At 37.7% G+C, this 25317-nt stretch overlaps 1 protein-coding gene across 35 annotated transcripts in view; it reads right to left on the bottom strand.

Annotated features, from left to right (window-relative positions):
- Positions 1–25317, bottom strand: part of Pcdh15 (protocadherin 15) — a 1553555-nt gene that overhangs the window by 436150 nt on the left and 1092088 nt on the right. For all 35 annotated transcript variants that reach the window (XR_001779427.2, XR_001779431.2, XR_001779430.2 and 32 more), the window contains one exon: positions 3196–3315. Coding sequence is in view for 18 of the 35 variants with exons in the window: in XM_017313785.2 (XP_017169274.1) it covers positions 3196–3315 (120 nt within the window). In the remaining 17 variants the exon portion in view is untranslated. The remainder of the gene's footprint in view (positions 1–3195; positions 3316–25317) is intronic.

Raw genomic sequence — 25317 nt, 5'->3', positions numbered from 1 at the left:
TGCTTGCCCTAAAACTGTGAGGACCTAAGTTCAAATCCCCAGAACCCAAGTGAAGCCATATGCAGCAGCATAGGCTTATAAACCCCAGGTACCTACAATAAGACAGGAGACAGAGACAGAGTTCCTTGGAGGTCAAGGCTAGCTTTCTGATGTGCACAGTGGTGTGAATAAGACATTTACTTCAGATATGGTGGGAGATGAGAACCACACCCAAGAGTCTCTCTCAATTTCTACATGTACACCATGATGTACTCATGCCTACACACATACACAAACACACATGCAGGCACACGGAGACACATACACATGCGTCCACACAGAAACACACACACACATGTAAACACACATACACAGACACACACACAGACACACAAATATGCACATACACAGATACACACAGGCACACACACACACACACACACACACACACACATAGACACACACACAGAGACACCCCCACACAGACCAGACACACAGAGACACACACAAACTGGTTAACACAGTATATCAAGTGCAGAGTTTTCTCAATATCTTAATTTTTCTTTTTTTGCTCCAGTGAACAAGAGCTCAGCTCAGGTACCTTCTATAGTTATCTATGATAGTAGTGGTGCCAATGGTGAAGCTCAGGTTTCCTTGTAATTTCAAGAATGAGTGGCTGAATGCCTTGCCCATCTGTAGGTTCTAAGAGACACATAATTGATCCTGGTAGTGGAACAGCTTATCCCTGGGAAGGGAAAGCGTCAAAGCAGAGATTTCACTGCGAGGAAGGAACTCACTTGGCTTCACTGAACCCTGAATGGCAGCTCCCGAATAATTCAGGGCTGTCTCAAGCTTCAACTAAACCTTGGATCTTTCTTTCTTTCTTTCTTTTTTTCAACATAATCAATACTTCTCTAAAATGCATCAGTTGGCTATTCTGCGCTGGCTGCATTGGGTTTTTATAGCATGACCTGAAAGAGTAGGGAAAGGTGGACAGTTAAGCACCAACCGTTATTTAGGAAACTCCACAGAGGGAAGCAGCAAATGGTTTGGAAATGCAATGTGCATGTGGTCACTGGTCTTCTTGCTGCTGAAGGGAAAGCATCGCTCTCACCCTTGACTGGTCAGAGTCCTGTTCCTGACATCATTTCTTGGGCAACACTTCACTGTGACTGATCATTGTGAGACTCGCTTGCTTGGCTTCATCCCCTGCACCTGCTTACACTCCTGCTCACTCAGTGGTTTCTTTCCAGGGGGGAATCAAGACAAACTCCACATTCCAAAAGCCTTCTGTCAACCTTGCTATGCTCTTAAGATTTTTTTTTAACTCATATTTTCTAAGTTTCAATAATGGCCATCAAGAGCCATCTCATTGGCACACAATAAGCAACCACTCTTCTGAAATAAGGCTTTGCATTCCAAAACAACAGGCAGACACCTCACCTCAGGACCTGGCTTTCTCTCCTGAACTACCTGAACTGAAGGAAGACATCCCCAATTAGTTTTCCAACACCAACTGTTCAGTTCTAGAGTCATATACACACAAATAATATTATACGGATTAAGCAGGTTGTTAATCATATTTAGGAATATAGATATACGTGTATATGTCTGTTGGGTTTGAATGCGTGTGTAGCAACAATTAAAAAGGGAGATATGAATTTGAGAGAGAACAGGGTGGGGAAATAGGAGGGGTGGGAGGGAGGAAAGGGAATGGAAAATTACACTTTATATTTTAATTTCAGGACTTTTAAAAACACAAAAATATGTGCCTGTTGTGTGTGTCGTTTCCTTTGCATAATCGATGTCAGCTTGATCGTGGGTTGTGAATATGATTCCACTACCCACAAGCCTTAGGTCTTATTCTCGTTTCTTCTTGTTTGCATAAAGCTACACATGGAGCACAGGGCTGAGCCATGGGAGTGTGACATTAACTGCACTGCATGGTATATACTCGATCCAATTATGAACAAGATGTATGATGACATCAGCAAGCTCACATGAGAAGTAGGTTTTACTCTGTTTAGGGGAAACCATTATCTTCTAGAAGCTGCCTTGGGAGTTGTGAAGAAGACAGGACAGGACTCTGGTTAGAGTTTTATTTATTATCTGTTTATTTGAAGTTTTTAAAAGTGAAAATAGCTTCTTATCTTATACAATACATCCTGACCAGTTTCCTCTTCCTCCACTCTTCCTAGCTACGCCACCACCACCATCTCCCTCTTCCCCCGAATCTACTCCCCCTTCATTTCCCTTCATAAAAGAGTAGGCCTCCAAGAGATAACAACCAAAAATAACAAAACAAGATACAACAAGACAAGGCAACAGCTCTCACATGGAGGTTGGACCAGGCACTCCAATAGCAGGAAAGGAGTTCTAAGAGCAGGCACGAGAGTCAGAGACACATCCACTCCCTCTGTTAGGAGTCCCAGAAAAATACCAAGCTAAGGTCACAACATATACTCAGAGGAACTGGTCCAGACCCAGGCAGGCTTGGTGCTTGCCACTTCAGTCTCTGTGAGCCCATTGCAATCTGCTTAGTTGATTCTGTGGGCTGTGTTCTCATGAAGTTTTTTGACTTTGTATTATGGGTCACTAGAAACAAATCATGTTATGGCTAAAATAATCAAAAAACCAACAGACATATTGTCTGGTCTAAAACAGACAAACAAACTGACCCTACCCACATAATGTAGAGGCCTTTGCCAGAAGCTCTCTCTTGTTTGGTATAGGGTATATATTGGCCTGGGCAGGGCAATATGGCTGCTGTATACAGGAAACACACATCCTGTGTTTGCCAGGTGTGATGGCAGCAAGAAGATTATCCTTATGCCTCATTGTTGTCTGGGATATTCTGTGCTGCCAGCAGTGATTCATTCAGAACAGAGCTTCTCAGCCTGTGGGTCTCAACCCCTCTGGGATCCCATATTAGATATTTTCCGATATCAGATATCGGTCACAGCATTAGGATGGTTGAGAATGACTTATTTAGAAGGTTCTGGAGTTCATTATAATGGAAATTTAGTAAAAACGACAGCAAAACAATAAAACAGCAACAACAAATGGAACATTATATCTACCCCCAAATTAAGCGTTTATAAAGGAATCATAAGTATTAAAAAATGGTACAACTTTGGGGGTAATTTTTAATAACTTTATCAGGTAAAGCAAATATCTATCGCATGGCTCACAACAATTACCACCCTGAGTACTTACCGGATCTTCTGGGTTGTACTGAATCACGTATTCTATCTGTCCATTAGGGCCATCGTCTATGTCTGTAGCTCCATTGTCTCCCGAGAACCCCGTGAATATCGTGGTGCCAACTGGAGTGAGCTGGAAAGAACATGAAAGAGAAACTGTCTGTTTTTTATCATCCATACAAGTTTTCCATTTTAAGAACCATCTCTTCATTAAATCGAGGAAGAGAGGTGGGCTGCTCAAATCAGACTCATAGCCCTGAAAATAACTAGGGAAACCTGTCCAGTCCTCACACCGGAGTCCTTAAATGTCAATTTTAAGACTGCGATTTGATAGAGAAACAGGAAGTTCGTTGAAAACACATATTTGGACCATTTTACATCCATTAGCATCTCAGTACCCACAGAGAAAATGCATCTGTTTCCATGTCAGAAGTTTACAACTCCAAGACCTTGATTTGTTAAGAAAACAGAAAGTTCAGTGAAAAGCAAATTTGGACCATTTTGTATCCATTAGCCTCTTAGCACCTGTGGAGAAAAATGCATCTGTTTTCCTTGGGGGGAAAAAAAACCCAAAAAACCTTTAATGTATAAAATTATTCACAGGCTAGAATTTAAATCGAGGTTGGGGTTTTATTTTAAAATAGGAAATAATTTCAGAGTCACAGAGTCCAGGTTGGAAATGCATGCAAATGGTAAGTTAAGAAATAGCCACGACGCTCGCTCACATCTACTCCTCCAGCATAAACCTTTCCTTTATATTTCTCTGCCTATCTTAAAAACAACACACTCAGCAACAAAGTCCCGAAAGACTGGCCTTAAACTACTGGAAAGAGAAAGAAATTCATTTATTCTTGAAATTGTAAGGGTATCCCAAGAGACTAACAGTATTTATTTATTATTTATGATTTTTGTGATTTCCACTCAGAACAGACTATATTGAGTCATACTCACTTTTTGCTTTAGAAACTCCAAGCAGAAATACCATCCTATAAGAAGTTTTATTAGTTTATATTTCTGAGAAGAAAGGGAGGAGGATGAAATGGCTTTGTTGCTTCAACAGAGAAATGGAGATGGGATTACTTTATTGATGCACCAGATCATATGAGAAGGGAATTTAAGTCCTCGAAAACTACATTGCAAGCTGTAGCAGAGCAGAAGATTCTGTCGTATTTTCTCTTTCATGTTACAGTTTCTTTTTATAATTACAGTAAGAATTCAGTTGATCTCCAGCTTCCTGAATGTTTACAGGGTGGAGGAGGAGCAGGCTCAGGCACAGCCTTGTGATCATCTCATCGTTTGTACAGATGAGGGAGCTTTGCTCTGTTGCGAATCTGTGTGTTTATAGCAAACATTTCAGCGCAGACGGCCCCTGCTCATTTATACTACTACTACAGCACACTAACACACCCGCATGTGTGTGCATGTACACGTGCAATAGTGCAGTTCTTTATGATCTGCTGGTGACAGAACTGTCTGACAAATATTACAGTCTGATGTGTTTGATACTGATAGGAGAGCTATATTTGCACTAAACAAATAAGGCAGGAGGATCCAAAATGGAAAAAAAAAATCATAGACTTTAAAGCAAGTGAGGTGATTCAATCATTAAAGGGCTTGCCACTCAAGCAAGAGCACTGGGTTCTGGGTACCCAAAGTCCAGGTAAATGCCCTGTAGTTTGGCAGTGAGCTGTAATTCCAGTCCTGGAAAGAAGAAGAGGGGATCTCAATAACAAGCTGACTAGAGGAACAGTCTAGGTGCTATCTGGGTTTGATTAAGAGAGTCTGCCTTGAAGAATATGGTAGAGAACAATCCAAGACCGTTGCAGATTCCAGTCTCAGGCCTTCACAGATACATTTACTTGTGCATGCACACACACACACACACACACACACAGAGAGAGAGAGAGAGAGAGAGAGAGAGAGACAGACAGACAGACAGACAGACATATATGCTCATATGCACACCAAGACAAATGTAAGATAGGTAGACTTAAATACTTAATTTCTTTGTGTTTATTCCCACCAGAAATATTCTCGAATATTTGTACCTCCATGCCTAGGTTTGTAGTGTGTGTGTGTGTAAGCATATATCCATCGTATATGTCTGTACTAGGAATATGCTCGTTTGTATGTCTTTATGCATGCCTGTGCACATGTGCCATATCCTTTTGTGAGCACTCCTTTCTGAGGCACAAATGCTGCTACTTTGTAGACTCCTGAGTCTGTTGATGGTCTGTAACCCTCAAGATTCCCTGCTCTTGTATATTCTATACTTTCCTGTGTGGTAATAGTAGTTTGGGGCACCTCTTCTACACAGATAAGAATGTTCTGTATCACTTTATGGTTCAATATGTCACATTTCAATTTGGTTTTTGAAGGGCCCTATATACAACAAGACCAGCCTGGACAGATGCCTGAACGTACCGCTTATTTATGTCATTCATATCTTTTCCCACAAATCATGTACACAGTTAGTCAAAGGGTCATAAACTATACAGATTAACTGAAAAACAAAAGCTATAGGAAATCACTGCCCAGAAAGCAAAACAGTTTACAAAGATTCAACAGTGAAAAGTTTTCTGACATAAATAAATAATAAATGCCTCAAGAGACAGACAAGTTTAGGCTGGTTGAAATGCTATGTAGTAGTTTCATGTACGTAAAGGCAGGAGTGACTCAATAGGTATAATTTGGTTAATACATATTTATTTAATTAAAATACCATTGTTTCTCTGGTTGAGGTGATGAAAGACTTTGTTTTGACTTGTAAAGTTATTTTTTTCTGAAATATTAAGTGTAACGGCTAATCCTGGTGGTCAACTTGACTATATCTGAAATGAAATACAATCCAGAAATAGAGGGTACACCTGTGATCAAGATCTTGAGGCTAGAAGACACAGGCTTCTGACCTGGACCTTGACATGGAGATCTTGAGGTATAGTGGCTATGAAAAGCTTAGCCAAAGGCAAGGTATTATAGGACTTTAATCCCAGGAGACTGAGACAAGTAGATCTCTGAGTTCAAGGTCAGCCTGGGATAAAGCAAGTCTCAGATCCAGGAGTGGTGGTACATACCTTTAATCTGGGCCACACCTTCTGCTGGAGCCTACATAAGGACATTGGAAGAAAGAAGATTTACTCTTCTTGCCCTGCTTATATTTATTTGCCAGCACATCTGTTGTAACCTACTTCTACAGAAGACCAGCTGAAAAAACTACCCTTGTGGAACTGAGCAACTACCAGACTCTTGGACTTCCCATTCACAGCTAACTGTTGTTGGATTAGTTGGATTACAGACTGTAAGTCATCACAATATATTCCCTCAATACATAGATACATTTCATAAGTTCTGTGACTTGGGAGAACTCTGACTAATACATTAAGTCATCACCTTATTTAATGAACAGTAAGAAGCACTAAGAATAAATACAATATTACTTATTCTATTTATTATGTGATGTGTGTGATCTCCTTTTACCAGCCTAAATTGATTTTTAACAAGAGTCTCAAAGAGAATATTTGCCTTCACTTATCTCCCTTGATTTCCCCCAGAGAATAATTGTGTTTGCTGTTTGATTTATATTTTCGTAAAGTTGTATTTCTATATGTGGTTCTTAGGTTGCATAAAATTTCCATGAATGCTGAATTAATGAACAACAACTTTGAATCCCCCAAGGAATATAGGAGCAGGCTGTAAGCCTCTGCTCACACATTTCCATTCAGCTAGCCAATATAAAATCTTTCTTATGTGCTTCTCTACAAAGAAATTTAATGTGGAGCTTTGATTTGCTAACATGGTAGCAACACAAGCTATGCCTGGATGAAGCAGATGTGACATCCATATTTTCTCGATGAGCCCCGTTCTGTCTTATTTTGATGGGGGATGCTGGGAGGCGTATGATCACAACACTTTATGGACATTTTAAACAACAAAACCATCAACAAATCATCATAAAGTGTGAAAAAAAAGTCATGGTCAGTGAACTGTAAAGACAATTGCATGTAGAATGAGAGCATGTATAAGACAGCAGAGTATGAGGCTGCACAGTCCTCTGTATGCATAAGTCACCTTTCCTGAGTAAGTAGTACCTTCCCTCCCCTGTCCCTCCCCCAGCCCACCACCATCTGTGAAGACAGGAGCCTAATTCCAGACCCTCTTCATTTGGGCATCATTTGCCTGGTAAGTCACTTCTTCCTTCTGGCACCCCTGCTCCTCCATCCCACCTTGATCTGCAAACTCAGAAGCCCAGTTCCAGACAAGGACCCCCTGAATCATCCTTGTTCTTGAGTCTGCTCTGCCTTCTCAGTCTAATTCTCCCTTTCCCATTGTCCTCTATCCTCTTCCATGTTGCCCCATCTGTGATCATCTCCACACACAACAGGTTCCAGATCAGTGGTCATTGAGCTGTAGTTGACTGATGAGAGACACTTGTTTCCTCTCCCACCCCTCTCTTTGCCTCTTTTGTCTCTGCACCCACAGACATAGCTCTGGACCCCTGGAGTGGAAGCCATCTTTTCCTGGAGCAGCTAAACAGCTCATGCACTAGCTTCATATAGTGTAGTTTAGATTCCTCATCTCATGCACTGAGTTAATCTAAGAAAATCCAAATTAGTACATTAGAAATACACCTGTCCCAAAAGAAGTTCTTGAGCTCGGGTCAAATTGCAGAAATAACACAAATGTTCAGAAGTGTATCCGATCTCCTAAGAAGCATAGTAATGGAATTAAAGACACAGATTAACAGACACTCAACAACACTTGCTGGTTTCAATGGGCTGCTTTCTCAAAGAGATATGTCACGTGGACAAAACATACAGAGAAACCTCAGAATTCAATGGCATCTTATATCAAATGTACCTAACATATAGCTACAGAACACCCTAGCTAACACCAAAGAATACACAATCTACTTAGCAGCACATGGTCGTTTCTCTAAAATAGACCAAACCCTGAGACAGAAAACACACATAGAAAATAGAGAAAACCAGAAATATTTCTATATGTACTGCCCAAACATTCTACAATAAAACTTAAAAAAAATCAATACCATGCAAAAGCCCCTTAAGTATGTGTAGAGGAGAAACATCATGTTACTAAATCAGAGAAGAAATCAAGAAAGAAATAAAAACATTCCTGAAACTAAATGGGACTGAACATGCAACCACAGTAATAATTATACCCCTGTAATATGTTAGCAGTAGTTTTAAGAGGAAAATTTATAGCTCTAAATTTCTACACTAAAAAAATCAGACAGAGCACAAATAAATGACTCAATGTTGCAGCACAGGAATTTGAGAAACAAAAAGGAATCAAACCAAAGCCCATCAGATGGCAAGAAACAAAAAAATTCCAGGCCTAATTCATGAAATTGAAACAAAGAAAACCAACAAGACTAAGAACTGGTTCTTGGAGAAGATGAGCAAGATTGACAGACCCTCCACCCAACTAACCAAAAAAAAAAAAAAAAAAGGTGGGACCTAATTACCAGAAATGAATGGGGAAACATTATGACATACATCACATACATCAAAGAGTGTATTTGCATGTGTATGTGTCTCTTCCTCTGTGTGTGTGTGTGTGTGTATGTGTGTGTGTATATGTGTGTGTGTTTCTTCAGAAGAGGAAAAACAAATACTTCCTCTACAAAACACAAACCAAAGGTTTAGATGTAAAACTTGGAAAGATGGAACCCTGGCTTTTCACATAGATCCTTTGAAACTCAACATTCTTCCTACAAATGTTAAAGTTGGATTGAGGTTTAGAAGGGATTGTTTGGATCTATACTTCAATTGCTTGTTAAACAACACATAAATACATTTGTTGATTCCATAAGGTATGGTATCATTTCTTTCCCAATCTATGTCAGATAAGGAAATTCAGAGCCTGATTAAAAACAAACAAACAAACAAAACCTTGAATGAAAGTTCATAGGGTCAGAATTAGAAGACAAGGAGCTAAGTCAGAAGTAAGGCAGACAGACTCTTGAAGAATTCAAGATTTCATTTGGAGACATTTACTTCAGTGTCCACTTACTTCAGAGTAAAATATAGAAGAAACAGCCTCACAGAGATGACCCGTAATAGAGTATGTCAGAGTAATGAGAATCTAATTAAATTATGCAAAAAGTGCTGGGTCCATCATAAATTCTCATAGAAAAAATCAATATATAGTCATTCTTCCTAGTAAATATTAAAAATAAATTTTAATAGATTATACACTAAAATGTATGTTATAAGATTCTAAGAGAAATATAAAATACCATTCCCACAACATGGTAATCACTAATGACTTACTCAATGGGAAAAATGACATACAAGTCACAAAAATAACATTGGAACAGTTTTAAAATAACACCTCGTGAAAAGCCAACTCACAAATTGGTGGAGACAGTCAGAGTTACATGTATTCAACAAAGAATTTGTGCCCAGGATATATAAAAATATTCATAACTCAATAGAGAATGGCAGACCCTTGGATTGGATGGTTATCAAAACTGTGATGGTAGTCCTTAAAACCTCTTATTTTCAAGTAGCAACAGGAAATATTTATGAAAATGTCATTAAATCAAGTCTACACATTTACCAGCTTGGGCCCAAATGAGAAGTCATAAAAATACCAAGTTTGTCCAGGAGGTGGAGCACAGTGAATGCTGTTGTTCTGCAGTAGAAACTAATTTTCATAATCACTATGAAAATATTTCCTTGGAAGAGAGTCATGCATATACTGTGACTTGGATTTTCCACTTAAAATTATTTAGCACTTAATAAACAAGAATATGCACATATGTACCCTCATGCTACATATAATAACATAGTAGATAAGTTTTAAAAGAAAATAGCTGAACAACTGTCAATGGTCGTGAGATGTAGATAAGCACTATGGTAGAATAATTGCTGAGAACACAAATACTCCTCTTCATCCTCAGTACAGCAGTCAAGTTTAAGGTGAATTACCTTCATACTACTGCACATCACATGACTATAGGATCGATGCAGACCAAAAGCATAACGCTGAAACAGGAAGCTCTGACCTAAAAGGAATGTGCAATGTATAACTCAGTTCATACTATCAAAACTAATAAGGGGGAATAAGCTAGACTACCATATGTGAGAGTGTTCAGTTCCTCCATCCTACAGAGGGGATGGCTTGAGAGATTTAGCCCCACCGATGTATTGATAACCTTTAGGACTTGACTTTAGAAATATCATGGAAGTAAATAACACAATTCACTCATTTATGATATTTATGCTATATTTCAAATGTATGCTTTAGTACAAAGCCTTGATCTTTTAGTGTCAGTACAAATATCAGAACGATGACCTACCTATGAAATAAAACCAAGTTTAGGCTTTGCTTCAAAGTGACTTCTCTAGAGGAGGGATATGATAAAACAGGTCTTTCTGTTGACTGCTGAGGCTGGATAACTGTTACTGATCCTTGTCCACAAGAAGAACTTAGTAAGAACTTGAACAGGTAACACATAACTGGAGTGAAGATTGTTTTTCTTAATATATCTCTCCCTTTCTGTTCATTTCAATTCAACTTTTTTCCTAGTTTCCTAACATTAAGATGAAAATATTAAAAATCAAATGTATGCGAAGTTTTCACCAGAATGGGTGTCTCAGTGGCTTCTGAGATTCTATAATCCCATATAGTACTGGTGTTAGAATTTTCTTTCATGGTGCCTCTTAAAATATGTCATTCCAGTTGGTTTTGTTTCTGCAAGCAAACCGTGGTACGAACACAGTGACTTTAAAGAACTTTTCAAAACTGCTGCCTTGCTTCAGCATATTACAACAGAGACTGCAAAAAACAATTTTGATACCAATATCCTTTTTAGTCACAAAGGCACAGCATGCTGGAAGTGTCCACTTGCAATAAAACAAATGCAAAAAGCAAAAGGAAAAAATCAATAATATCAACTTAATAAAAATGCCACTGCGAAACTCCCAACACACAGAAATGGTTCCAAGGAATAGGAGCCCAGCGCAACATATGCTTTTAAATTGATGTCACGGTGGGGATTATATGTAAGAACATTCTATTAAAACAAAACATCTTTGGATTACTGAAACTGGTAAAGAAACATAAAACTGAGCAAGACAGCCTTACCCAGTGGCATTACTGCTAAGTGTATTGCAACAAGCCTTTTTCATTTGCTATATTTTCTTTACAATACAATTTTTATGATATAATAAGATTAGCAGTATCTTGGAATAAGTATACATTATATGCAAATATATGTAAGTAATATGTGTTTCATCTTGCAATTAATAGGTAACAATTGAATTGTGGTTTAAATGTGAAAAATTTCCCCATACATGTTGGTCTTGGCTAGTGGTGCTGTTTGGTAACACTGTGGGACATTTAGAAGGTGGACCCTCTAGGGAGGATGTGGGTCACTGGGTCTGGCTTTAAGGCTTCTCCCTCTTCCCCAGAGACTCAATATGAGGACTAGACAATCTCCTGCTTCTGCAACCATGCCTCTCCCATTTCTTTATGTGTTTCCCATACTGGAAAGATCTGAGTTGTCCTGTACCTTAATGACAAGATGTTATCAAACATAGAGGGTACTGTGTCTTTGCTAAGAGATGAGCATCATCAACAAGGCAACATTATCTAGCCAAACAAGAGTTTATGTCAGGCTGTCAGACTAACACACAACTGCTTTCCAGTTATCAATATAGTTTGTCTGAACCATGGCATTAGACAGACATCTCATGACAATTAATATCAAGGAAATCTGCTCAGCAGGAGGCAATATGCTGCACATTTTATTGTTACTCTTGCGAGTTAGGGATGCCTGCCATCTAATCAACAAATCCTCAGTGTTATGATTAATCTCTTGCATTTGTATAGCATAGATTTGGTTCATTTTTCAGGACTGATTTTTCTTTTTTATATACTCTCATGGCTACAGGGAGAGCACATATTTGGCTAAATATTATTCTGCATATGTATGCGAAGTTTTTCTGTGTGAGTTTATCATTGGAACAGTAGAGCAATAATGAGTATCAATTATGCTGCTCAGTGTGATGGGCCTCTCCCAAGCCACAGATGCCATGAATAAAAGAATGGGAGAGAGGAAGCACTCGTTTACTCTGTCACTGAGCTTGCGACAAACAGATAGACTGGAGCTAGTGTAATTTCCTGTACAAATAACATATGTGCAGGCTGTATATTTCAGGAAATATACACTGATATGTTAGGAGCTTCATGGGCTTCATATGTTCAGCTTACTCTTTACTAATATAAATATACGCATATATTTATGAAACATTTGACAAATGGTTATAAATGTTAGACATTACCATGTGATATATATTCAGCTACAGAATATATATAATAAACATTTATTGCTATGTATTTTCAATATTGTAAACATCTATATCACCTTTATCTATTGGATTGGATGGTTGTCTGACCAATCTTTCTCAAGATCATCAAAAGGAAGCAAAAGTTCCTCTAGTCTCAGTATGAAAGAAGAAACAGAGCGATTAAAAGTGAGGAGGGTCATCAATGGGGATTCTGAGGATTCTGGGTTTAAGTAAACTAAGGATACATAAATAATTAGTTTCAAGTTAATAATACTGGGCCCATTTTTTAAATTCTTTTCTGTGGGTTAGAAGTCTATTCAAAGTTTTTATTTGATCTTGATTTAACTTTGATAAGTGGAACCTATTGAGGAAACTATCCATTTCTTTTATCTTTTCTAATTTTGTAGAGTGCAGTCTTTTAAAGTAGGTCCTTAGAATTCTCTGTGTTTCCAAGGTGTTTGCTGTGTGTCCCTCTTTTCATTTCTGATTTTGTAGAGTGAACCATATGGATTTAAGAAGTTACTACTGGATAGGGATGCATACAGACTTTATAACTTCTGAAAAATCACATTTATGGAAAAATTGTTCTTATAAAAGTATGATACTGAAGCATTTCTATGATATTTCCATCAGAATGGAGGCTAAGATAATACTACCATATTATCAGAAAATGATGCTTTTCTAATCGCTGAAGATAACCCTGTAAGAAAACCAACAGTGTTAAATAACCTGGATCCCTGGAAGCTCCCAGAAACGAAGTCACCAACCAAAGAGTATACATGAGATGATCTGACATCCATGGAGACATACATAGCAGAGAATTGCTCTGTCTGGCTTCAGTGGGAAAGACTTAATGCTTCAGGGAAGGGGGATGCCTGAGGGTACCATCTCAGAGGGAAGGAGAATAGGGTGGAGAACTCTGGGAGGGCAAATCTCGGGTGGGAGACATTTGGTATGAAATCAAATAAAATATCTAATTAAAATTATACTTCTCTAAACAATAAAGTTTTATAACTTAATTTTATGAATCTCATATACAACAAAACCAGAACTAGTTGTCATTAAACAGAACAAGCTATCTTTGAAAGTGTGTGTGTGTGTGAGAGAGAGAGAGAGAGAGAGAGAGAGAGAGAGAGAGAGAGAGAGAGAGAGAGAGAGAGAGAGGGAGGGAGGGAGGGGAGGGGAGAGTGAGTGGGAGGGAAGGGGAGGTGGAGGGGAGAGGGGTAGAGGGAGAGGAAGGGGTAGAGAGGGAGAGGGAGAGGGAGGGAAGGGGAGGTGGAGGGGAGAGGGGTAGAGGGAGAGGAAGGGGTAGAGAGGGAGAGGGAGAGGGAGGGAAGGGGAGGTGGAGGGGAGAGGGGTAGAGGGAAAGGAAGGGGTAGAGAGAGGGAAAGGAAGGGGTAGAGAGAGAGGAGGGAGAGGGAGAGGGAGAGGGAGAGGGAGAGGGAGAGGGAGAGGGAGAGGGAGAGGGAGAGGGAGAGGGAGAGGGAGAGGGAGAGGGAGAGGAAGAAGAGAAATGTTTCCAGATTTTGTTTGTGTCTGTGGCTTAACCTGACTGACATTCAATAGCTGCTTCCCATGGGTGGATAGAATCATTTAATTATTTTAACTATTATTCCAGAGTCTAACTACAGCTGAAATGGTTCTGAATGTGTCCCACCACAAAATTTAACTTTACATAAAACACTCTGAGAAAAATTTTCTCAGTTATTTTTGTGGTCCATTTGTGTGGTTCTTCAGGGTTAACTTGGCACATGGGCATGGTGTCCCAATGTCACCTATGAGAAGTATATATCCTCTCACTCCCTGCTGGCTACATGTTAAACATACTTTGTGGTCCAAGACAGTTCTTAAATATTCAATGGGACTTGGAGAAGACAAAATGTTAAGTATTTTTCAAGGTGGAGGAGGTACAGTTAAAAAAAAGCAGTTCAAGGATATTTGAACACCTCTAAAAAAAGAGTATTATATGTATTCGATAACAATTAATGATTAAAAGAGCCACAAATTTAAAAGAGAGTAAGGAAGGGTATATGGTAGGCTTTGGAAGGAGGAAATAAAGGCGAGAAATGTAATTATATTATAATATCAAAAATTTTAAAGGATAAAACAAGGATAGGAAAGAAAAATACATAATATTAGACAAACACTGATGTAAGAACACGTGTTGGAGGATGTGCTCTGCCACACCAACATGAATCTGTATAGGTGCACATAAGGCTAAACGTGACTTCCGGTTGAACAAATATGTCTTCTAGTTTAAAGATGGAAAGCCCTCTATGAAATGCTAAGAACTGTACACACAATGCTCACCTTGATGGACATTTTATTATTGTAGAGAGATCCTCCTGACAGTATGGCTTTTTATAGGAAAGACTATTAAAATTGTAAAACACATAACTACACATATAACTATTGTGTTGCAGTAATTTCCAACCCCAATATGCTTGTATAAAAATACACAACCTGAGGCTGGGGAGATGGCTCAGCAGTTAAGAGCACCGGCTGCTCTTCCAGAGGTCCAGAGTTCAATTCCCAGCAACCACACAGTGGCTCACAACCATCTGAATTGAGATCTGATGCCCTCTTCTGACATGCAGGTGTATATTTAGATAGAACACTCATATATATTTAAAAGGCACACAACCCAAACCCAGTTATTATATGTATAAGCTATATGTCTAGATTGGGCAGATCTTTCACTATCTTCCCTCATTTCCCAGCTATGAGATCCTTTGATCCTTGCAGTTTTTCCTGACCTCATGGTTCTGCTCCATATTGACTTCCACCTGTTCCTCCCTCACCCTCTTTCTCCTTCTCCTTCTTCCCCACTCTGAGATCTGAGACCGCCAGTCCTACCTTTCCCTTCCACTGCACAATCACAGGCTCTAGCCTCTATTTGACCAGTTAGAATGGGGAGAAAGTTCAATGAGCTATCTGAGTAAGTGGTTTGCTCCTTTCCTGGGGCAGCCCTTCTTGAGGAAGCATTATTAACATCAAAATACAAACAGCACCAGGACAACCCACAACACTGTTGTGTTTGCTAGACTTGTTTTTATAAATAGCCACATTTAACTCTGTGTGATCCCTGTCCTATAATCTACTTTACATTCTACTTAACTTATCACAAAGAATTCACTTTCCTTGCCACAGTGATGCAGGGAAGAAAGAATCCTGGTTATTAATCTGATAAAGCTTGAAGAGAATGAAAAAAAAGTATTAATTTTAAGTGAAAAATGATATAAAATGAATAACTGGAAACACGGTGGTTTAAATTCTCTTTGCCTCAGTGCTATACAGGTTTGAACTGTTTTCATTCTATTTGACTGTTATACTGTGCTAGACAGTTTTCTTTGGTTGAAAAAAAAACCCCAGAATTATTACTGGTATAATTGCAAGTCTCAGGATCTAGAGTTATCCAAAAACGAATATGGTAGTAATAAAGTAAAATATTAATAATTTCACAGTAAAGTTTCATGGTAATATATTTGTATATGTTTAACTTTGATAATTGCAGTTTTGGAAGTGTGTGTGGTGAAGGTGGAGATTATGGCATGTAGGAGGAGCTTGCCGTATCACCCCCTCATCATTAGTGGGATTAACCGTCAGCTCTCAGCTTCCATTTATTTGCAGTAATTATTTTAAAATATTCCATTCACTTTTCCAGCGAAAGGATTTGAGTCTCTTGGAAAGTAACCTGCTTCCTATGTCTATAGACAGGAAGCATTCATCCTGAAACTGGAGCCTAAGTTACGAATATTCCAACGGCTCTTTCCTTACAGTAATTTAGTTAGAAGGCGATTCTCTCATTAAATTGTGACATTGATATGAATAATTATGGACATAAATGATGTCAATTGTTCAGTTCTTACGCTTTGAGAAAACGTGACTTGAACAAGGTAGAAGGTACATGCAGCATGCATTTATATTAGGTATTGATATTTTCCTAGATTCTGAAGCCTTGTTTTTTTTTGCCTCATGCGTTTATACAGTATTGTGGTAAAGCTCTGTATTTTAAAGTGAGGCTACTAGGCTTCTGGCTTTCATTCATCACTAGTCCGCAGAGAGATCTTGGAAAACTTGAAAACACATATATCCTTCTACATCTTTCTATGCAACAATAAGGATACAACATTTGAGATTATGTAGAGGTAAACAGAAGTTTTAAATGGGATATTTCACAGGAAAAAATTTGTTTGTCACCAGAGCACTTCAATGTCAGCAAATAGTGGCATTATGCTAACATGAACTGCTATCATTTCACTTAATATCAAAAGAGGTGAGGCTACTAAAGTAAGTCCTCTAAAGCAATTCTAGTGTAAAATATTAGGAAATAAATATTAAAAATTGTTCTGACAGACTTTAAAGGTGTTAACTAAGGCATAGTTGGTACTGTATATGTGATGTCAATGTTTGTAACATGTGGTACATTTACAAAATAGAGTACTACTCAGCTATTAAAAACAACAAATTTATGAAATTCTTAGGTAAATAGATGGATCTGGAGGATATCATCCTGAGTGGGGTAACCCAATCACAAAAAAATTCACATGATATGCATTCACTGATAAGTGGATATTAGCCCAGAAACTTAGAATATCCAAGATACAATTTGCAAAACACATGAAACTCAAGAAGAAGGAAATCCAAAGTCTAGATACTTTGTCCCTCATTAGAATTGGGAACAAAATACTCATGGAAGGAGTTACAGAAACAAAGTTCGGAGCTGAGATGGAAGGAAGGACCATCCAGAGACTCCCTTACCTGGGGATCCATACCATAATCAGCCACCAAACGCAGACACTATTGCATATGCCAGCAAGATTTTGCTGAAAGGACCCTGATATAGCTATCTCTTGTGAGGCTATGCCAGTACCTGGCAAATACAGAAATGGATGCTCACAGTCATCTATTGGATGGAACACAGGGTCCCCAGTGGAGGAGCTAGAAAGAGAAAGTACCCAAGGAGCTGAAGGGGTCTGTAACCCTATAGGAGGAACAGCAATACAAACTAACCAGTATCCCCTGAGTTCGTGTCTCTAGATGCATATATAGCAGAAGATGTCCTAGTTGGCCATCATTGGGAGGAGAGTCCCTTGGTCTTGCAAAGATTATATGCCCCAGTATAGGGGAATGCCAGGGCCAGGAAGCCAGAATGGGTGGTTTGGGAAGCAGGGGGTGGGGGTGGGGCAGGAGCATATAGGGGACTTTTGGGATAGCATTTGAAATGTAAATGAAGAAAATATCTAATAAAAATTGTTTTAAAAAATACCTAAGGTTATTTTAGCATATCATAACAGTTTCCTTACATTGTGAGTGGAGTTTTAGATTTAGAGTTATGAAGAAGCCTTTAATGTTTTATCTTATTAAAAACAGAAAGCAATCAAAATTGATCAAACACACATGTTTAAATTGACGGTGACCTCCTTGGGTTCTTTGTATGGAGTTTTGCAGTGCATGTGGGAATTTTCCACAGAGGTAATAGACACTTGGGCAAAAGGGAGTGGCATTCAGGTTGCCTCATCAACGTGTCAGGCTTTCTAGGATGTGAGAAGTACAGTAAATCTTCTGCAGTGGCACAAAAGCTCTGAAATGAATAAATGCAGAGTTCCCACAGCCACACTGCTCCTGCTGATGGCCCAGTATGAAAATATTTTTGTTGTGCTATCAATGCTGGCCATAACTGTGTAGCATATTTGTTTCTTTGAAACATTGTCATGCATGAACTTCCTTCCGAATACACAAAGAACCCTTCCAATTTTGCACTTGTTTGTTAGGAATCATGAAAGATGTATGCTAAAATCTGTGTTTTTCTTAAATTCTGGTTTCAATTCATTGTGCATATTCCTTTAATCTGAGAATATAATCCCAGCTTTACATGAAGAATTTGAAGCACATAGAAAAAAAAACCTATATTTGAAAATGAAAATTGTAAACAACCTTATCATTATTGAATACATGGACTGGTTGCAATTGTAGCTCCTATACAAAGTCTGTACTCAACTTGCTATACAAATGTTTGGAGGATATATTATTGATTTATTTTAAGTACGTACAAACAAACAGAACTGATGATTCATAGGGAACCTATCTCCCTAATTAGTTTTATAGACACAGGTCTCCAAAGCATTTGGTCCAATACACTTAAGGTCAAGGATGTATTAATATTTCGGTGATTCGCTAACCTTGCTGAAAATTGCAATTGTACTTACCTTTAAATTAAAAGCAAAATCTAATTAAAAATAAATGCAGCCAAAACCCCATTTTAGTAAGTGTTATCTGTAGTCAGTTTCTCACTGTTTAAAACAAAGTCACATTATGTTAATGCAATCCCAAATAAAAACATCATGCAGTTGATTTAATGAATCAAATCAAACACTTGCCCAGACAAAATCTACACATCTTAGCAAACTTCTATATACTTAGAATGGCTATTCCAAGGCCATGGAGTGATGTTTGTGGATATATCACTTTTCAAAATTTAATTATCCATTTGTTGTTGGGTAACAAAAATATCTTTAAAATGTTGAACTTCTATCCAACAAACTTGGTAAATTCACTTTACTAATAATTTTTGGGTAGATATGTTCATTTTCTGAAGAGTCTGTAACATTTAGTGTGAATTGTGACTTTTATGCTATTTTCTGAATATATGGGGAATTTGTCATCTGTCTTCCATTGATTTTAAGCTCAAATGTAAGGTGTTTATAGCATATTTTGTATGATTTCAGACATTTGGGATGTGTTTATAGGTCTGTAGATACAAGCATTTGGTAAACTCTTGTCATATTTTGTACCCTTAAAAATTATGAGTCCTGTGCTTGCTAAATAAAATACTTTTATGAATCTACTAGAATATTTTTGCTAAGTTTGCTTAAATATTCTATTTCTTCATACTCCATTTCCCATCTTTGTAATCCATTACAGAGAGATTTGCACACGCATTTCCATATTTTCTCTAACAAAATAAAACAAATTTAGTGTCTTAAACAGAATCTGTTTTCTTTTATACAGTTACGTTAGCTAGGATGCAGCTTACAAAAAGCTGAAAACCAGGCAATGTGCAATCTAAGGTTTTTCTCCAAAGATTCTGGGAAAGAATATACTCCCAAACTCAATTAGCATGGCCTCCATCACTTGATTGATTTTGCCCCTTAGGACTGAGGAGTGGGATTCTCTGGTGCTCTCCCCTCAGGCTTCTTCTCCACAATCCCAGTGTGTCTCCACTAGAGCGTCTCTCAGGCCAACCTCTACAGCAAGCAAGGGTGACTGACTCTGGGCTTTTATTCCACTGTAATCTCTCCCCTCATTTCTCTTGTGTCTTCTTTCTCTACCTTTTGCTGACTCCAGTCACAGAACTTATGGATAGTCTCTATATAGTATGAGGACTTACAGTCTGTATTCCAATTCCCCAACAATGCTCAACTGTGAATGGGAAGTCCAAGGATCTAGTAATTGCCCAGTCTTGCAAGGCTAGTAGATTCCAACAGATATGCTGGCAAGTAAAGACAAGCAGGCAAAGAAGAGAGAATCTTCCTTCTTTCAATGTCCAATGTCTCTAGCAGAAAGGTGTGGCCCAGATTAAAGGTGTGTACTACCAAGCCTAGATCTGGGACTTGTTTTGTTCCAGGCTGACCTTGAACTCAGAGATCTCCTTGCCTTGGTCTCCTGATATTCATAGCCACTATGCCTCAAAATCTCCATGCCAAGATCTAGGTTAGAAACTTGTATCTCCCAGTCTCAAGATCTGGATCACAGGTGAGCCTTCCAATTCTGGATTGTTGTTCATTCCAGATATAATCAAGTTGACAACCAGGAATAGCCATTACACAGTCTATGGAATAATTAGATCCACCATCTCTTTAACAACTTGCTAGTTCTTTGTAATAGGAAAATTTGCGGTCTCCACTCTACCATTTTTTTAATAATAGATTATTATGAACTTCTGTTACTCTACAGTGCTGACCAGTAGGGTACATCTCTCCTGTGTACTGGTTACGTCAGATCCTTTCCTCCTCCATCCGTCCTTCTAGATCTAATAATGAGTATTCCATTTTCCATTTTCATGGATACCAAGTTTTCATCTCCCATTTATGAGGAAGGGTTTGATAGATGTCTCTTTCTATGCCTGGCTTATTTCACTCAATTACCTCCTGAACTATTTCCTTATAAATTACATGGTTTTATATTTATGACTGAATAGTACTGGTTGTGTATGGAAACCATTTATTGTTTTCCCACTAAAGCGTGGACAATACATGCCTTGATTTCATAGTATAGTGGGTTTGTCAGAGTAAACACTGGAGGCTAGGTTTCTCTGTGATCCACTGACTGCATTTCTGTGTATTACAAACTTAGTTTTGAATAGATGAATCCTATCATCATTCTTTTTTTTTTACTTGTTTTGTTTTCTTTTTATTACAGAGTTCCCTGATGATTTTGCTAATTTTCATTCCCACCAATAGTGTACACATCTCCCCCCATCACCTCTTGATCACCACACAATTGCTCATCTTTCTGAAAACAGCCATTATAATTAACATAAAATGTCTCATTGTGAGTTTTACATGTTTCTGAAGATTAGTGATATTAAACAACATTTTTTCTTATTCTTACTGGTCATTTTTATACTTTTCTAAGAAAACATTTGTTAATATTTTCCCCACCTTTCTGCACTCTATTGTTGCCAGTCATTATGATTTAACTGATTTAGCATTACATTCCTGAGCCCCTCTTAAATTCTGTAACTTGATATCTTGTTAAGTGTTTCCCCCCTCTTGATTTTTAAAATTACTTTCCACACTACATTCTGACCAGTTTCTCTCACCTCAACTTATCCCTACCCTTCTACCCATTGAACTCCACACTCTTTCTTTCTTCCCCTGTTCAGAAAGCAAACAAAATTAAAAACAAAAAGGAAGCAGAAAGAAACCACAAGAATCATACAAACACAAAACCAAAATCCATAAAAACACAAGTTTGGAAACCATAATGTATAAACAAATGACAAGTAACAACAACAACAACAAAAGCCCAAACAAGGCAATGTGAGACAAAAAAAACATCTACAAAAATTCTAGTATGTACATTTTGTGTTGGCCATCTCTTGGGCATGGTGCCTACTCTTAGATGTGATTAATTACCTAATGAGACTCCACTGGCGAATATGAATTCTTTTCCTTGGCAAGTTGGTCTCCATTGTAGAAAGCTTCTTAGCTAGGTGTGGGGGATTTTGTTCCATCTTAGTCCTGGATCCCCACTGTGTCAGACAGTTTTCAAATGTTTTCTCTATCCTCTCTGCTGCCCATCCTTCACTGTGTGGATGCCCTTTCTTTAACGTAATCCAATGTGTCTACACTCGCTCTTCTCAGCACATCACAGCTTTTGCTGATGTGTGGAGGGATCTGTTTTCTGATTCCTTCTAGTCTTTCTGTTCTCTAGGGTGAGTGCATCCAAGTCTTTGCCGGCATCATGCACACAAGTTATTTCTATGGTTAATTGTTGCTCACTAAGTAGAGGTTGGGGATCCTTTGGGGTGTGTCTATATAAATATGTAGGGATTTCTGCTCTCCTCTGTGAAATGGTTTGATTCAAAATCCTGTTTCATAACTCACCCCAGGAAAGTGAGGGAGAGAAAGAGCCCTTCTTCAAATGTCTGTGTTTTCCATTTTCCAACATTCTATTTTCAATTACCAGTTTTATTTCATTGGGTGAAAGTACATTGTAAGATTTTATCTTTTAATATATTGAGAGTTTGTGACACAATGGCCAGTTTGGAGAGCACATCTTTTAAGGAGACATGTTGGTTATAGTAGGCACCAGGATAACAAGGATGTTCCCTCCAATTGAGTTGAATATGATAAATAATACCTGCAAGGTTCCTTATGCCAGGTCAGGGTTCAGGGTTCAGGGTTCAGGGTTCAGGGTTCAGGGTTCAGGGTCTGCGTCTTTGGGGAGACTTTCTTTCCAGTTACCTCAGAGTTTTAATTTCTATCTATGATGACAGATTTTTATATTTCTGATTTTATTCTGCCAACTTACTTTATCATGAAGTTGTATTTATATGTATACACACAAATTTGGTTTTTATTTATATGTATAAATTTATATCACTCAAATATTTACCATTATAAATATTTTGAATACTCATTTATAACTCCTTTTAAGACCATTTTGTCTTACATTTGGACATGTATAATAGACTTCTGTCTATTATATGGTACTATTATATGTCACTATTAAAAACATTGTGTGTTTTTGTGTGTTTCCATGTATGTGAGCATTTAGCTGCATGTGTATCTGTGTACCATGTGTTTCCTGTGCCTACAGAGGCCAGAAGAGGGTATCATATCTTTAAGAACTGTAGTTATATCTGGAAGTGTTATGTAGCTGCTGAGACTCTAACTGGGGTCTTCCGGAAGAGCAGCCAGTGCTCTTATACAATGAGCCATCTCTCCAGTGTGTGATGGCTATTTATATGGCATGTCTTCTTCCATCCTTTTAAATTCAAGTTTTCATAATCCATATTTTCTATTCTATTTCCTTTCAACTACCTTGATTTGGCTTAATATTTAAACATAGGCTGAAATTATGTCTCTCAATTTGTTCATTTTGTCTTTTTATTTCAATGAAATTATTGATACATATTGATATAAATTCACATACTTGTAAAGTGTGTACATTTTGACATGCTATTTTGGTTTTTTTTCCTTTTTCTTGCCTAAGAAATGATTATTTGTTTAAATAATATGAATAATCAATTATATAAAAATATACATGATTTGTTATTTCATTTACACAGTAAGCAACAAAGGCTCCAGTTTTTGTCAGTACTTTTCTGTGTTTGCTAGGTTTATAACTATAGTATTTCTCTATGTATTTCATATATATTCCCTAGGATGGATATATATATATATATATATATATATATATATATATATATATATATATATATGTGTGTGTGTGTGTGTGTGTGTGTGTGTGTGTGTGTGTATGTGTTTATATACATATTCATGAAAATAAATGTTTTATTCAGTTGATAGATTTATTCACATATAAATATTCATTTTACTTATTTTTATTTACTAGCATATCTCATTAGGAACAGGGGATTCTCGTATTTGTATAGCTGGGCAGAAAGGTAATTCATCACCATCCCTAAAGACTCACACAGTGCACAAGATGATAGCAAGGATGCTAAGACAACAGCATAGAAACATCCTGAAGTAGACAATAAACTACTTAGATGGTGGAATATAACCCCCTGGAGTTTTTAAGTGTTATCTTTCAAATGCACAGGAAAAGAATAATTAGAGACTTATGAGTGAGAAGAGAATTTTATTTTCATTTCTACAAATCAAGTGTTCTGTAGGCCACACACATTAGCTATTCGTGCTGGTTTTGATCACAATGCTAGCATGAAAATACTTAGTGAGCAGTGGCTACTGGAATGCAGAGTAAAACAATCCTTATTTTAAGTGCACATTCTTTACAATGTTCCTATCACTGAATTTGTTCTCAGTTTCCCTGTAGGATAAGTTGTTGTTTCAGATGTCAGGATGTTAGACAGAAAGGTCTGCTTTTGGTTTGAGCATGGAACTTATATTTTCTAAACTCCTGTCTTATAATAGAAATAGTTGTAAGTTCAGTTTCTCCTGTTTGCAGCTGTAAGAGAGACTTTCTGCTTGAGTGTGAATTGTATATTGTTATTATTTACTAGTCACAGGTTTTATTCCCCAGCTACAATAGTTTGCATAAAAGTGTGAGAACTATACTTTTGGGGATGCTCTAATTTATTCCACATAATTAGGAACATTAAACATTACATAGTTACATTGATCTACCATCCTTATGTTTCTGGCTTCCAAAGACTTAAGTATGAGTTTTTCATTTTGTTATCTCACAACGCTTGAGTTGATTTTAGAATATTTTTGGTGACTACTGTCCTTATTTGTTTGTTTGTTTTGATACACACACATATACACACACATACACATTGTTGCCCCTTTTCTTTACCCTCCCTCCAACCTTTCTGATTAACCCTTTCATTCCCCACTATCTCTCAAATCTATGGCATCTGGTCTCTTTTTCTTTACTTATTGTATCCTAAATATATAAATATAATCTGCTCAGTCCATAGAATGTAAGTTGTATGTATATGATTTAAGAGCTGACCATGTGGTGTTGGATAACCAGTCAGGGTCTCATCCATGGAGCAGAATGCTCTCTCACCTTTGTAACATTCCTTAGTTGCCTGTAGTTCTTTCTTGTGGGCTGGGGCCCAATGAACTCTCCCTTTCTGTGTTAGCACATCAATTGATATTATCTCTCCTCAGGTAGAGTTGAGATATCCTTGCTATTGAGATTCCATGGGTACAGATTCCCTAACATTTCTAAGATATGCAGTCTCACAGCAGACACCCTGTTCCTCTGGCTTTTATAAACTTGCAGCATAAATCTTAGTGCTGGGTGAAATTTATCTTTTTAAAAATAAATTACCAAAATATTGCATGCACTTTTATGTATTTACTTATTTGCTGTTTGTTATTTCAAAAGGATTTTGGGGGATGGGATGTATGTAAATACATTGTGGGAGGTAGAAGGTATATAAAATATTAAGGCATGGAAATATATATTTGAAGACATTATTGTTGATAAAGACTTATCTTCCAAACTAGCTTAAGAATGAACTGTGATTTTACTCTACAAATTATTTTTCAAACCAGCCAATATAATTAATGAAATATTTGTCCAAAACTAGTTGAGCTGACAATTACCCAGGGAGATAAAAATCCTTAAACTATCTTGTGTTTTACTTTTCA

Source organism: Mus musculus, chromosome 10 (assembly GCF_000001635.26).
Source record: "Mus musculus strain C57BL/6J chromosome 10, GRCm38.p6 C57BL/6J".
NCBI lineage: Eukaryota > Metazoa > Chordata > Mammalia > Rodentia > Muridae > Mus > Mus musculus.
Note: the sequence above shows the minus strand (reverse complement) of the source record. Positions and strands in the feature narration are given on the sequence as shown.